Source organism: Loxodonta africana, chromosome 3 (assembly GCF_030014295.1).
Source record: "Loxodonta africana isolate mLoxAfr1 chromosome 3, mLoxAfr1.hap2, whole genome shotgun sequence".
NCBI lineage: Eukaryota > Metazoa > Chordata > Mammalia > Proboscidea > Elephantidae > Loxodonta > Loxodonta africana.
Genome location: NC_087344.1, coordinates 69,281,103 through 69,293,491, shown reverse-complemented (window position 1 = coordinate 69,293,491; position 12,389 = coordinate 69,281,103). Strand labels below are relative to the sequence as shown.

Sequence of the window (12,389 nt, the reverse complement as noted above, 5' to 3'; positions counted from 1 at the left end):
CCTGACAGGGAGCTCAACAGAGAAACCCTGAGGGAGCAGGAGAGCAGTGGGATGCAGACCCCAAATTTGCATAAAAAGACCAGACTTAATGGTCAGACTGGGACTGGAGGGACCCCGGAGGCCATGGTCCCTAGACCTCCTGTTAGCCCAGGACAGGAACAATTCCCAAAGCCAACTCTTCAGACAGGGATTGGACTGGAATAGGGGATGGAAAATGATACTGTTGAAGAATGAGCTTCTTGGATCAAGTGGATACATGAGACTATGTTGACATCTCCTGTCTGGTGAGGGATGAGAGGGCAGAGGGGGCCAGAAGCTACCCAAATGGACACGAGGAGAGAGAGTAGAGAGAAGAACTGTGCTATATCATTGGAGGGAGAGCAATTAGGAGTATATGGCAAGATGTATGTAAATTTTTGTATGACAGACTGACCTGATTTGTAAACTTTCACTTAAAGCACAATAAAAATTAATTTAAAAAAGAAAGAAAGAAATCTGCTACTCCTACTGAGAATTTCCACTCTTAGAAAGTTCCTTCTGTTCCCACTGCCAATTTTCTAGGTAGGGTGGGCCCAGCAACTGCCATGAAGGCTGTTCTTTGCCCTGTGAACCCAGTTAATTGAAGGCTTTGCTCTGTGGCACATGCTAAACAAATCCCTTGCTTTGTTGACAGGCCCCAGCTACTTCCACTAAGATGTCTTCTTTTGAGCCAGGCCCACCCATACCCATGGAAACAGCTTCCCTGCCATTTTGAAGGACTTGCCTTGCATGACGGTCTCTCATTCCTTTTAGCCCAGCTCTTTCCTCTGAAAAGTTTTTCCCCTTGCCACAGGGTTGGCCTACTCCCACCGAGGTTTCTTCCTTCCCAATAGGTTCTAATTTCTAGGAATCAGAAAGACACCGCTCAGATCCTCACTCCACTGCTTCCTGTTTGTGATCATAATAATCGTTGGGACGGTCAAGTGAGATAAGCAATATGAAAGAATCTGGGTGGATCCGTGGCCCCATGTAGGTGCTCAGTAAAGAGTGTTTTAATCTAGCAGTGTCTTTCTTGAGCCTCCTTTCCCATGGATGTAATAATGAACCACAAAACCCACTTTTGTCATCAAGCTGAATCTGACTCATTGTGATCTCATGTATTACAGAATAGGACTGCTCCATAGGGTTTTATTGGCTGCAATCTTAACAGAATCTTAATGAAAGCAGATTGTGCCTCTAGGTACCTGGCTGTACTATTACTTTTGTTGGCTGCCATTGAGTCAATTCCGACTCATGGCTAGCCCATGTGTGCAGAGTGTACTCCATAGGATTTTCAAGGCTGTGACCTTTCAGAAGCAGATTGTCAGACCTATCTTCCAAGACACCTCTGGGTGGCTTCAAACAGCCAATCTTTTGACTAGTAGTTGAGCACTTACTCATTTGCGCCACCCAGGGATACTGTTGGATACAATAATAGTTAACGTTTACTGAGTTCTTACCATGTGCCAGTACTGTGCAAAGAGCTGTGCATATCTTAATTATCCTACTTAATCGTCACTATCGCCATTTTATATATAAGAAAACTGAGACATAGAGAGTTAAATGACTTGTCTAGAGTCAACAGTTAGTAACAAAGGTCCATCTGAGTCCAAGTCTTGGTGCTTCACCTCTGTGATAACTATCTGCTGCTTCTATATTCTGGTTGTAGAAGAAAATGTCCAGAGAGAATAAAGTAACTTTCTCTCCTCATTGTTTCCAGCCTATGAACTTCAAGAGTGCCCAGACCCAGAACCCTTTGCCAATGGCATTGTGAGGGGAGCTGGCTACAACGTTGGACAGTCAGTGACCTTTGAGTGCCTCCCAGGATATCAACTGATTGGCCACCCTGTCCTCACATGTCAACATGGCACCAACCGGAACTGGGACCACCCCTTGCCCAGGTGTGAAGGTATGTCCCTCCCTCATCCCTGGTGATTCTTCCTGGGGGCTAGAGAGACTGACCCAGAGCAGTCCCACATTCCACCTTCCTGCTCCTTGGGGTTGATCATACTGGACGTTCCAGGCAAACCTTATCTATCCCATTCTTTTATGAATGGGACCCAGCCTAGCCAGGGGAGAATGTCCTAGAGACAGAGCTCTCGGGGCCAGTGCTAAGAAGGATCTAGAGAAGAGTGGGCCCACCCCTAAGGTGCTACAGCCAAGCAGAAGACATACACAGTCCTTGGAAAGATCCAACCTGATGGGCTAGATGTCCCCAGTTGGAAGGGAAAACTATGCGTGATGATGTGAAGTTAATCATGGCACCTTCCTAAAGGAAGAAGAGAATGAAGCCCCTTTCTAGGAAACCTCTTGCTCCCCTCTTCACCTGCCACCCCCCTCACTTATTCTCTCTGCCCACATGTGCCTGAAAAATCCGAGTTGATCCTTTCAGGGAGCTGGAGGTAGCACTTTTTCTGGGCCTTCATCCTTAACCAGAACTAGTATGGAAAAAAAACAAGAGATCTGTGTTGCTTCTACCCTGTATGCCCACCTCAGTTCCATTTTCCTCCCTTTTTCACTCTTGGAGCCCAGTATTTTCCCTGGAAGAGAAGCTGATATTTGTCTTGAAAGCGGAAGGCTTGGCTGGGGCACTATAGCCCAGAAGAAAGTGCCCAGGCTCTGGGATCAGATCCCCCTCAGCTCCATCCTTGAACCACCACACCCTGGCTGTGTGACCTTGTCCAAGACACTTTACCTCTCTGAGCTTCAGTTTTTGCATTAGTGAAATGGGACTTCTTGTCTCTGCTTCACAAGCTGGGAGGGTTTAATAGATGACTCGTGTAAAGCACCCAGCACAGTAACTAGCTCACAGGCAATAAACTCTTAAGTGTCAGCTCTCCACGGAAAAAGAAAACTTGTTTGCAAAACTGAGCAGTTCTGATGTTGGCATATGAGAGCTTAATTTCTAGAAATATTAAAACCCCAATTAGTTTTTCAGATTTCCAGAACCATCCCCATGTATAACCAACTGATCCTTCTGAAATTGTTGATTGACCATGTACTATATGACAAGATTTTTTTTTTTTGCTTTAAGTGAAAGTTTACAGTTCAAGTAAGTTCTCATACAAAAAATTATACACACATTGTTATGTGACCATAGTTGCTCTCCCTACAATGTGACAGCACACTCCTTCTCTCCACCCTGTATTTCCCGTGTCCATTCAACCAGCTCCTGTCCCCGTCTGCCTTCTCATCTCTCCTCCAGACAGGAGCTGCCCACATAGTCTCATGTGTCTACTTAAGCTAAAAGCACACTCCTCACCAGTATCATTTTATGTCTTACAGTCCAGTCTAATCTTTGAATAGTTGGCTTCGAGAATGTTTTTAGTTTTGGGCTAACTGAGAGTCTGGGGGCCATGACCTCTGGGGTCCTTCCAGCATATGACAAATTTTTTGCTGGTCTCTTCTAAAAGGCTTCAACATCCCACAGCTGCCCTTAGGAGTGGCCTGGGGTGTGCCCCTAGGACCACCATGAGGCATGGTTGTGGCGTTTGAGAAAGTGATGTTAATTACTCCTTCCAGTGGGTCTTCTATGAAAGGGTGACGATGACAAGTACTTTCCACTAGGCATCCACAGATAGATGGCTGTGTCAAAAGCAACTCTCGCAAATATTGTCAAATTCTCCAAATAAGGAATCCATGCAAGATGGCAGGGAAGTATCTCCCCCAACCAGGACATCTGAGATCAGGTGGTAATCCTACTTTCCTTAGAGCCACCAATGGGGTAGCCACAAGAGCAGGCGATGTCCTCTTGCCCCCTTTCATGTATCCAGCAAAGCATGGGTCAAGGACCCTCTCACAGGGCAGCCCAGAGGTATGTTTTCCCATTCCTATTTTCTCTCTGGGTCAACCTAAAGGGATGACTATTTCAAGTGTGTGCCCCTAGGGTAAATGATAGAGGTGGACAATAACAAGTTTCCCCCACCTGTTGGGACAGCAAGAGAGGATGGCAGGACCAGGGGACATGTAATCTGAGTATATCATATCTGGGATTCTCAGGGTCCGCCGTCTGGCCAGAGAGGGTAATAGCATGACTTCACAACTCCCAGGCCAGGCCCGGTGGCAGAGATGTGAAGATCCGGGTCCAGTCCCCAGCAGAGCTGAGGGGTCTTGTATTGAACGGATTTGTATCTGCCCTGATGTCTTACATGTTCAGATATTAATTCAACATGGAAGAAGCATTGCTGTGTACCTCACGGTGATGGGCATTACAGGGGCAACAGTGAACTGAAGTCACCCCAACCAATGGGAGACTACACTGTGTTGACCTCAGTGAATGTCATGTGATTCCCACAAGCCACTTCCTACCTCAGAACCTCCCCTTCCTCATCTCACCCTGGCTTGGCTTCCTCGAGACTATTGTGAAGATCTGGTGAGAACAGATGTTTGCATGTGGAGACAGGGAGTTTTGAAGGCAGCAAAAGTGGCTAAAGCTCACTGGGAGGCCAGGGATGGGAGAGGCAGGTGGCAATAGCAAGGGAAGCTCCTGCCAAGGCTGAGCAAACAGACAAAATTTGAAAATAAAATAACACAGAGTCTTAGACACACATCCTATCAGAATGGCCGCTCTTCTGAAATCTTAAATTAACTCCTCCCACTTCCTGTCCTGTCAGCTTCCTCTTCTTCTTTGCACTCTCAATGGAAAGGGCACCGCTTTTCCTGTCTGATCCCTCCTTTGACTCTGGATCGCATCCCCTCAGACCCTCTCAGGGAAGTGTACTGGAGGCTGATCCCTTCCCTCTGACCACCCTGACTGTACCTTTCCTTCAGTAACTCACTGTCTCCTCTCCTCAAAGCTATGTTTTATGAAAGGGTATCTTGCACATGTAACCTCTTTTTACTTCATTTTAATTCTTCTGGTGGTTATGTCCACAACTCTAGATAATATACTTATGTTGTTGTTGTTGTCGTTAGGTGCCATTGAGTCAGTTCCAACTCATAGCAACCCTATGTACAACATAATGAAACACTGCCCAGGCCTGCCCCATGCTCACAATCACTGCTATGTTTGAGCTCATTGTCGCAGCCTCTGCATCACTCCATCTCATTGAGGGTCTTCCTCGTTTTCACTGACCCACTGCTATACTAAGCATGATGTCCTTTTCCAGAGATTGGTTCCACCTGACAGCATGTGCAAAGTGAGTGAGACCAAGCCTCGTCATCCTTGCTTCTAAGGAGCATTCAAGCTGTACTTCTTCCGTGACAGATTTGTTCATTCTTTTGACAGTACGAGGTATATTCAGTATTCTTCACCAACACCCTAATTTGATCTTCCTTATTCATTGTCCAGCTTTCACATGCACATGAGGTGATTGAAAATACCGTGGCTTGGGTCAAGCACACCTTAGTCCTCGAAGTGACATCTTTGCTTTTCAACACTTTGAGGAGGTCTTTTGCTGCTTTCACGAGTGCGGATTGTGGATCCAAGTAAAATGAAATCCTTGATAAGATAATTTCAGTATTTTCTCTGTCTGTTATAATGTTGCTTATTTGTCCAGTTGTGAGGATTTTGTTTTCTTTATGTTAAGGTGTAATCCATAATGAAGGCTGTTGTCTTTGGTCTTTATCAGTAAGTGCTTCAAGTTCTCTTCACTTTCACTAAGCAAAGTTGTGTCATCTGAATATCACAGGCTGTTAATGAGTCTTCCTGATGCTACATTTTTCTTCATATGGTCCAGCTTCTTGGAATATTTGCTAAGCATACAGATTGAATAAGTATAGTGAAAGGACACAACCTTGATGCACAACTTTCTTGATTTTAAACCACGCAGTATCCCCTTGTTCTGTTCAAACAACTGCCTCTTGGTCTACATACAGGTTCCACATGAGAAGGCAAAGTAAAGTATTATAATAAAATGTGCAAAGACCTGGAGTTAGAAAACCAGAAAGGAAGAACACACTCAGCATTTCTCAAGCTGAAAGAACTGAAGAAAAAATTCAAGCCTCGAATTGCAATGTTAAAAGATTCTATGGGCAAAATGTTGAGTGATTTAGGAGGCATCAAAAGAAGATGGAAGGAATACAGAGTCACTATACCAAAGAAAATTGGTCGACATTCGGCCATCTCAAGAGGTAGCATATGAACAAGAACCGATGGTACTGAAGGAAGTAGTCCAAGCTGCACTGAAGGTTTTGGCGAAAAACACGAAAACCAAACCAAACTCACTGCCGTCGAGCCAATTCCAACTCACAGTGACCCTATAGGACAGAGAAGAACTGCCCCGTGGAGTTTCCAAGGAACACCTGGCAGATTTGAACTGCCAACCTCTTGGTTAGCAGCCGTAGCACTTAACCACTACGCCACCAGGGTTTCCAGCGAAAAACAGAGCTCTGGGAATTGACAGAATAAGCAGCTGTAGCACTTAACCACTATGCCACCAGGGTTTCCGGCGAAAAACAGGGCTCTGGGAATTGACAGAATACCAGTTGAGGTGTTTCAACAAACAGATGCAATGCTGTAAGTGCTCACTTGTCTGTGCCAAGAAATTTGGAAGACAGCCACATGGCCTTCCAACTGGAAGAGATCTATATAGGTGCCCATTCCAAAGAAAAGTGATCCAACGGAATGTGTAAATTATTGAACAATATCATTAGTATCACATGCAAGTAAAATTTTGCTGAAGATAATTCAAAAGTGATTGCAGCAGTACATCTTCAGGGAACTGCCCGAAATTCAAACTGGATTCAGAAGAGGACGTGGAACGAGGGATATCATTGCTGATGGCAGATGGATCTTGGCTGAAAGCTGAGAATAACAGAAAGATATTTACCTTTGTTTTATTGACTGTGCAAAGGCATTCAACTGTGTGGATCATAACAAATTATGGATAACATTGCAAAGAATGGAAATATACTTATTTGTCTTTTTTAAATTAACTTTTCATTTCTTAAATTGAATTTCATATAAAATTTACAACCCGATTTTTATTTATATGCACATCTATGTGTCCCCATCCACATCAAGATATAGAAAATTTCCACTATGTCGGAAGCCTCCCTCATGTCTCTTTCCAGTCAATACTCCTGCCCCAGGTAACCACACAATTTTGACTTCTATCACCATAGATAAGTTTCGTTTGCTCTTGAATTTCATGTAAATGTGTCTGCCTTCTTTAGGTCATCATTATGCCTATGAGAGTCATCCATGTTGCTGCATGTAGCAGTAGTTTGCTCTTTTTTATTGCTGCATAGTATTCCAGTGGGTGACTATACAATTATTTATTTACGCATTCTACTGTCAATAGACATCTGTGTGGTTTCCAGTTGGCAAATTTGAATAAAGCTGCCATTAACATTCTTGTACATGTGTTTTGGTGAATTTTTGCACTCATTTCTCTTGGGTCTATGCCCAAGAGTGGAATTTCTGTGTCATATGGTAGGCATATGTGTAACTTTAGGAGATATTGCCAGTTTTCCAAAGGGACTGTGCCAAGTGACACTCCAGCCAGTGGTGTACAAGAGTTCCAGTTGCTCTTTTCCTCAGTAATGCTTGACCTTTTCAGTCTTTTTAATTTCAGCCATTCTAGTGAGTGTGCAGGACTTTTTATTTGCATTTTCCTGATGGGTAGTGATATTGAGCACCTTTTCATATGCCTATTAGCCTTTTTAAAATCCCCTTTTGTGAAGTACCTGTTCAAGTTTGACTGCTTTTTAATTGCATTGTATCATAGCTTTGTAGGAATTGCACATCTTGATTTTTAACATTAATATCTATTGACTCCCCAATATAAGTAGATGATGAGTAAGCTTTTTACTACCCCTGTTTTCTGCTCTTTTCCATTTGTACAACATCTCTCTTAGTATTTTTAATCTTATTTTGGTCACCTTTGTTCTTTTAAATAATACAGGGAAACCTCTATTTCTGGTTCTGTGCAATGTTAGCAGTACCTCTCGAGTCTTCACTTTTTAAAATGAGACTATTCATTCTCTACTTTTCTTCTGCCTTTTCTTCCACCACGACTCTGCCACCATCAGCTACGTTTTTACATTATCAATAATTTAAGCTTTACTTTCATCCCTACAACTGCTACCAAGTCTTCAATGTTTTGTCCATAGCTCAAGCTCTAAAACTAATAAATCGACAAACAATATTTGCATTATTATGACTATGTAAACTTTGATGCCGGATGAAGTCAACTGCTAGGATTACTTTTTCTTTTAATTGGAATCAATATGTAACCCCTGGGCTGCTTGAAGGAGATTATTTCCTGCATCAAGGTCAACTGAATTCACTTCCCTTATGCTTCATCATTTGCTTGAAATCATACAGTGTAAATTGCTTCATATTTGAACCATGACTTTTTCATGTATTTTCTGTTTTTGCTGGAGCATCTAAATGCTTTTTTCTTGTATAATTTGTTTTTCTTATTCCCTCTACTCTTCCCAAAAATTGCAGTCATATTTCTTTTTATGTGGAGTTCACCTCTTCTTTTTCCCAGGAGACTTCCTTCCAGGACTCTTCCATTCTCCTACTCTGTTCTGAACTGATTATACCCTCTGCCTCCTGCATGAGTTTTGCTGGGATGTTCCTCCATTGCCCTCCTGAATTGGAGTCAGTGTTTCCTAGATCCTCTGTCTTCCTTTTTGTTGGTTTTCTTTCTTATTTTCTAGAGGACATCCTCAAAACACCTTCCTAACAAAGGTGTGTTGAGTCCCTAAATGTCTGAAAATACCTTTAATGTTCCTCAAATTTAATTGATAGCTTCAGTGGGCATTGAATTCTATATTGAAAACTATCTCTCCTTTGAATTTTGAAGGTGTGTCTCCATTGTCTGTAGGATCTAGTGTTGCTAATGAGAAGCTGGATGCCAGTTTAATTCTTGTACCTTTACAGGTGATCTGTATTTTCTCTCAGGAGGCTTTTAGATTCTTCTCCAAATTCTTGGTGTTCTGAAACTTCAGTGGGATTTTGTTTCCTTTATCTCAGCATTCAGTAGACCCTTCGAATTTCAATGCTGGCATTCTCTCTTTAGCTCTGGAATATTTTCTTGAACTATTTATTCACTCATTACTTCTCCATTTTCCCTGTTTTCTCTTTCTGGAACTCCTGTTAACCAGTGTTGGACCTCCTGGATTGGTTCCCTGTGTCTTTTATCTTCTCTCTCACATTTTCAGTCTTTTATCTTTCATTCTACTTTCTAGAAGATTTTTCTCAACTTATCTTGCATCTTCTGTTAAATATTTTATTTTGGGAATCACAGTTTCAATTTCCAGTGGTTCTTTTTTGTCCCTCGTTGTTCACATTTCATGGCATTCTGTTGCATGGATGAAATATTTTCTCAGTTCTCTGAGGATAAAAATTAGAGATTATTCATTTAAGTTCTCTTCTGTACTCTAAATTATCTCTATTTTTTTCTTCTGTGATCATGTTTTTTTTCTATTTGTTTTTCTTAGAAACCCTGGTAGCATAGTGGTTAAGTGCTCCAGCTGCTAATCAAGGGGTCAGCAGTTCAAATCCACCAGGCACACCTTGGAAACTCTATGGGGCAGTTCTACTCTGTCCTATAGGGTCACTATGAGTCAGAATCGACTTGATGGCAGTGGGTTTGGGTTTTGGTTTATGTTATATTGCATACTTTCCTCAAATGTCTGCTGATCCCATTCAAATTTGAGAATGATGCAGTAGAAGGCCTGAGCTCTGTGTACATATGCAGGGTTGGTAAACCAGCAGGCTTTGATTTAACTGGGCAAGTGGGAAACGTGCTATAACAACTAGGGACTTATATTTTTATTGGACTTATACCCCAGATAACCACAAGGGTAATTATTGCTGGCTGCTGGCAAGAGATGATACTCAAAATACCAATAGTTAGCATAATGAAAGTTTATCTGTTGTTCCCATAAAGTCCAAGGCAGATTTGACAACTCTTCTCCATCTTCTAGCTGTTGCTAGCTGTGGCCCTCAAGATCCCTCTTGCAGAAGAGAGGAGACACAGCAGTTCTTAACTGTCTCAACTAGAAGTGACATATGTCACTTTTACTCGTGGTTCTTTGACCAGAGTCGTGTATATGACTCTATCCTAACAGTACCACCACCCATCTGTCAGTTTGTCATACTCTGGTGGCTTGCGTGTTTCTGTGATGCTGGAAGCTGCCACTAGTATTTCAAATTCCAGCAGGGTCACCCATGGTGGACAGGTTTCAGTGGAGCTTCCAGACTAAGACAGACTAGGAAGAAAGGCCTGGAGATCTACTTCTGAATATTAGCCAATGAAAACTTTACAGATCACAACAGGATAGTGTCTGATACAGTTCTGGAAGATGGCACAGGACCAGCCAGTGTTTCATTCTGTTACACATAAGGTCTCCGTGGGTCAGAGCCAACTCAACCGCAACTAATGACAACAACAACCTAGCAGTAAGGAAGGCTGGGGTATGAAGGAGCACATGGAGCGTCTTTGTTCTAATCCTGCCAGGACTAGAACATTCAGTTCTTCTAAAGATGAACTCGGTTTTTGTTTGTTCCAGTTTGTTGCTTGTAAGAGGAATAAGCACGTGGCTGCCTGTGTTCTGAGGGTGCTGATGGAAGGATATGGCAATGTCAGTTATTCTGTCTGTACACTTTCAATGAATCCCTGTTTTCCTTCCCATGACTCACTCCTACCCTTGCTGCAACTCTGTCTTCTGAGTCCCAAGCTTCTCTGGAATTTCTGAGAACAGATTCAGCTGCCTCCTCATGTATGCTGGACTGAAAGCTGCGTCTGTTAGAAATTTGTTGGAATCTCGTAACTGTTGATGGAGTCTTCTCATTGTCTTCATTGTGGACTGCATTCCTTTTCTATTCCTAGCTTATCTTTTCAGGGCATCACAGGAGAGAAAAGGATGCTTTTTCTCAGTGTGCCACCTTGACGCAGAAGTCTCTCCCCCTCCCCAAGAAACCTTCTTCCCTTGGCTCTTTGTCACCACATTCTCTTGCCTTTCCTGTCACCGCTCTGCCTGTGCCACTGTTTCCAGTTATCTCTTCCCTTGCCTGCAAGTGTTGTTCTCTGACGTTCTTTTCCTAGACTCTAGACGCTCTTCTCTTCTTTCCCACATCCACTTCTATGTCAGTCTCCAAATGCCATCTTTTTCTGCAACCTTTCTCTTTCCTGAGTTCCACACCTAAATATCCAATTTCTTACGAAATATCATTACTTCTCCCAGAGGCATCTAAATCTCAACATATTCCACAATGAACTCATCATCTTTCTACCATTAAACCTGAAATCTCCATCTCAGTGAAAGGCACCACTGGTCACCTGGTTACTCAGCCCTTAATTTGGACGTCACCTTCAGTGCTTCCCTCTCACTTATCTCCTATATATACCAGAAAAAAAAAAAAAAAAAACTTGCTGTTGAGTCTGTTTCGACTCATGGCAACCCCATGTGTGTCAGACTAGACGTGTGCTACATAGGGTTTTCAATGGCTGATTTTTCAGAAGTAGATCTCCAGGTCTTTCTTCCCAGGTGCTTCTGGGTGGACTCAAACCTACAACTCTTGATTAGCAGTCTAGTGTGTTAACCATTGGCACACCACCCAGAGACCCCTCCCGTATACACCAAGTCCTGTTAATTCTATGTCCTAAGTATCTTTCAGATGAATCCGTTTTTCTCTATCCATTGCCTCTGCCTCAATCTAGGCCACTACTTAGACAATCCCCCTCACTGGTCTCCCAGTCTTCAGCCTTACACTCCTCATCCGTTCTTTACAATGCAGGGGAGTAATCCTTCAAAACCATGAATATGCTTCTGAAACGGCCCTGCTCAAAAGCCATCAAGGTATTCCCATCTCCCTTGGAGTAAATCCCAAACCCCTTAACATAGATCACCATGTCCCTCAGGACCTGGCCCCTGATTACCTTCCAATATCCTTCACTCTCACAGACTTTATGCTCTAGTTAAACTGAAATACTTTTGGTTTTCCAGGTGTGCCATGTTCTTTTGCCTCTGACTCTTAGCACATGCTGTTCTGTACATGTATAACATTTCTCTCCTCTCTCCTTAGCCCTAGTCATCCCTCAGACTTCATCACTCTCTGGTTCTAAATGTGAATTCTACCAGGAATGTTCCCTCCCTCACAAGACTAGATGAGGGGCTCCCCCAGATGTTTCCTTAGCATTCCACTAGGATGCAAGCTCCATCCTGCATTGTAGATGCTATATACTTGGCTGTATCCTCAGTGGACTAAAGGGCCATGGGTCAGAACAAGAGTATCCTTGTTCCCCACTGTCTCCCCAGCACCCAGGCCATGCTCAGCACTGAGTGGATATTCAGTATTTGTAGAAGGGGTGGTGTGTCCATGTGTCATGGATTGAATTGTGTCCCTCAAAAATATGTGTCAACTTGGTTAGGCCATGATTCCCAGTATTGTGTGGTTGTTCTCCATTTTGTGA

The 12,389-nt window shown here is 43.0% G+C and overlaps 1 protein-coding gene across 1 annotated transcript in view; it reads left to right on the top strand.

Moving 5' to 3' along the window:
- Nucleotides 1–12,389, top strand: part of CSMD2 (CUB and Sushi multiple domains 2) — a 797,331-nt gene that overhangs the window by 693,333 nt on the left and 91,609 nt on the right. The window contains 1 exon segment of the mRNA XM_064281672.1: nt 1,739–1,927. Coding sequence (XP_064137742.1) covers nt 1,739–1,927 — 189 coding nt within the window.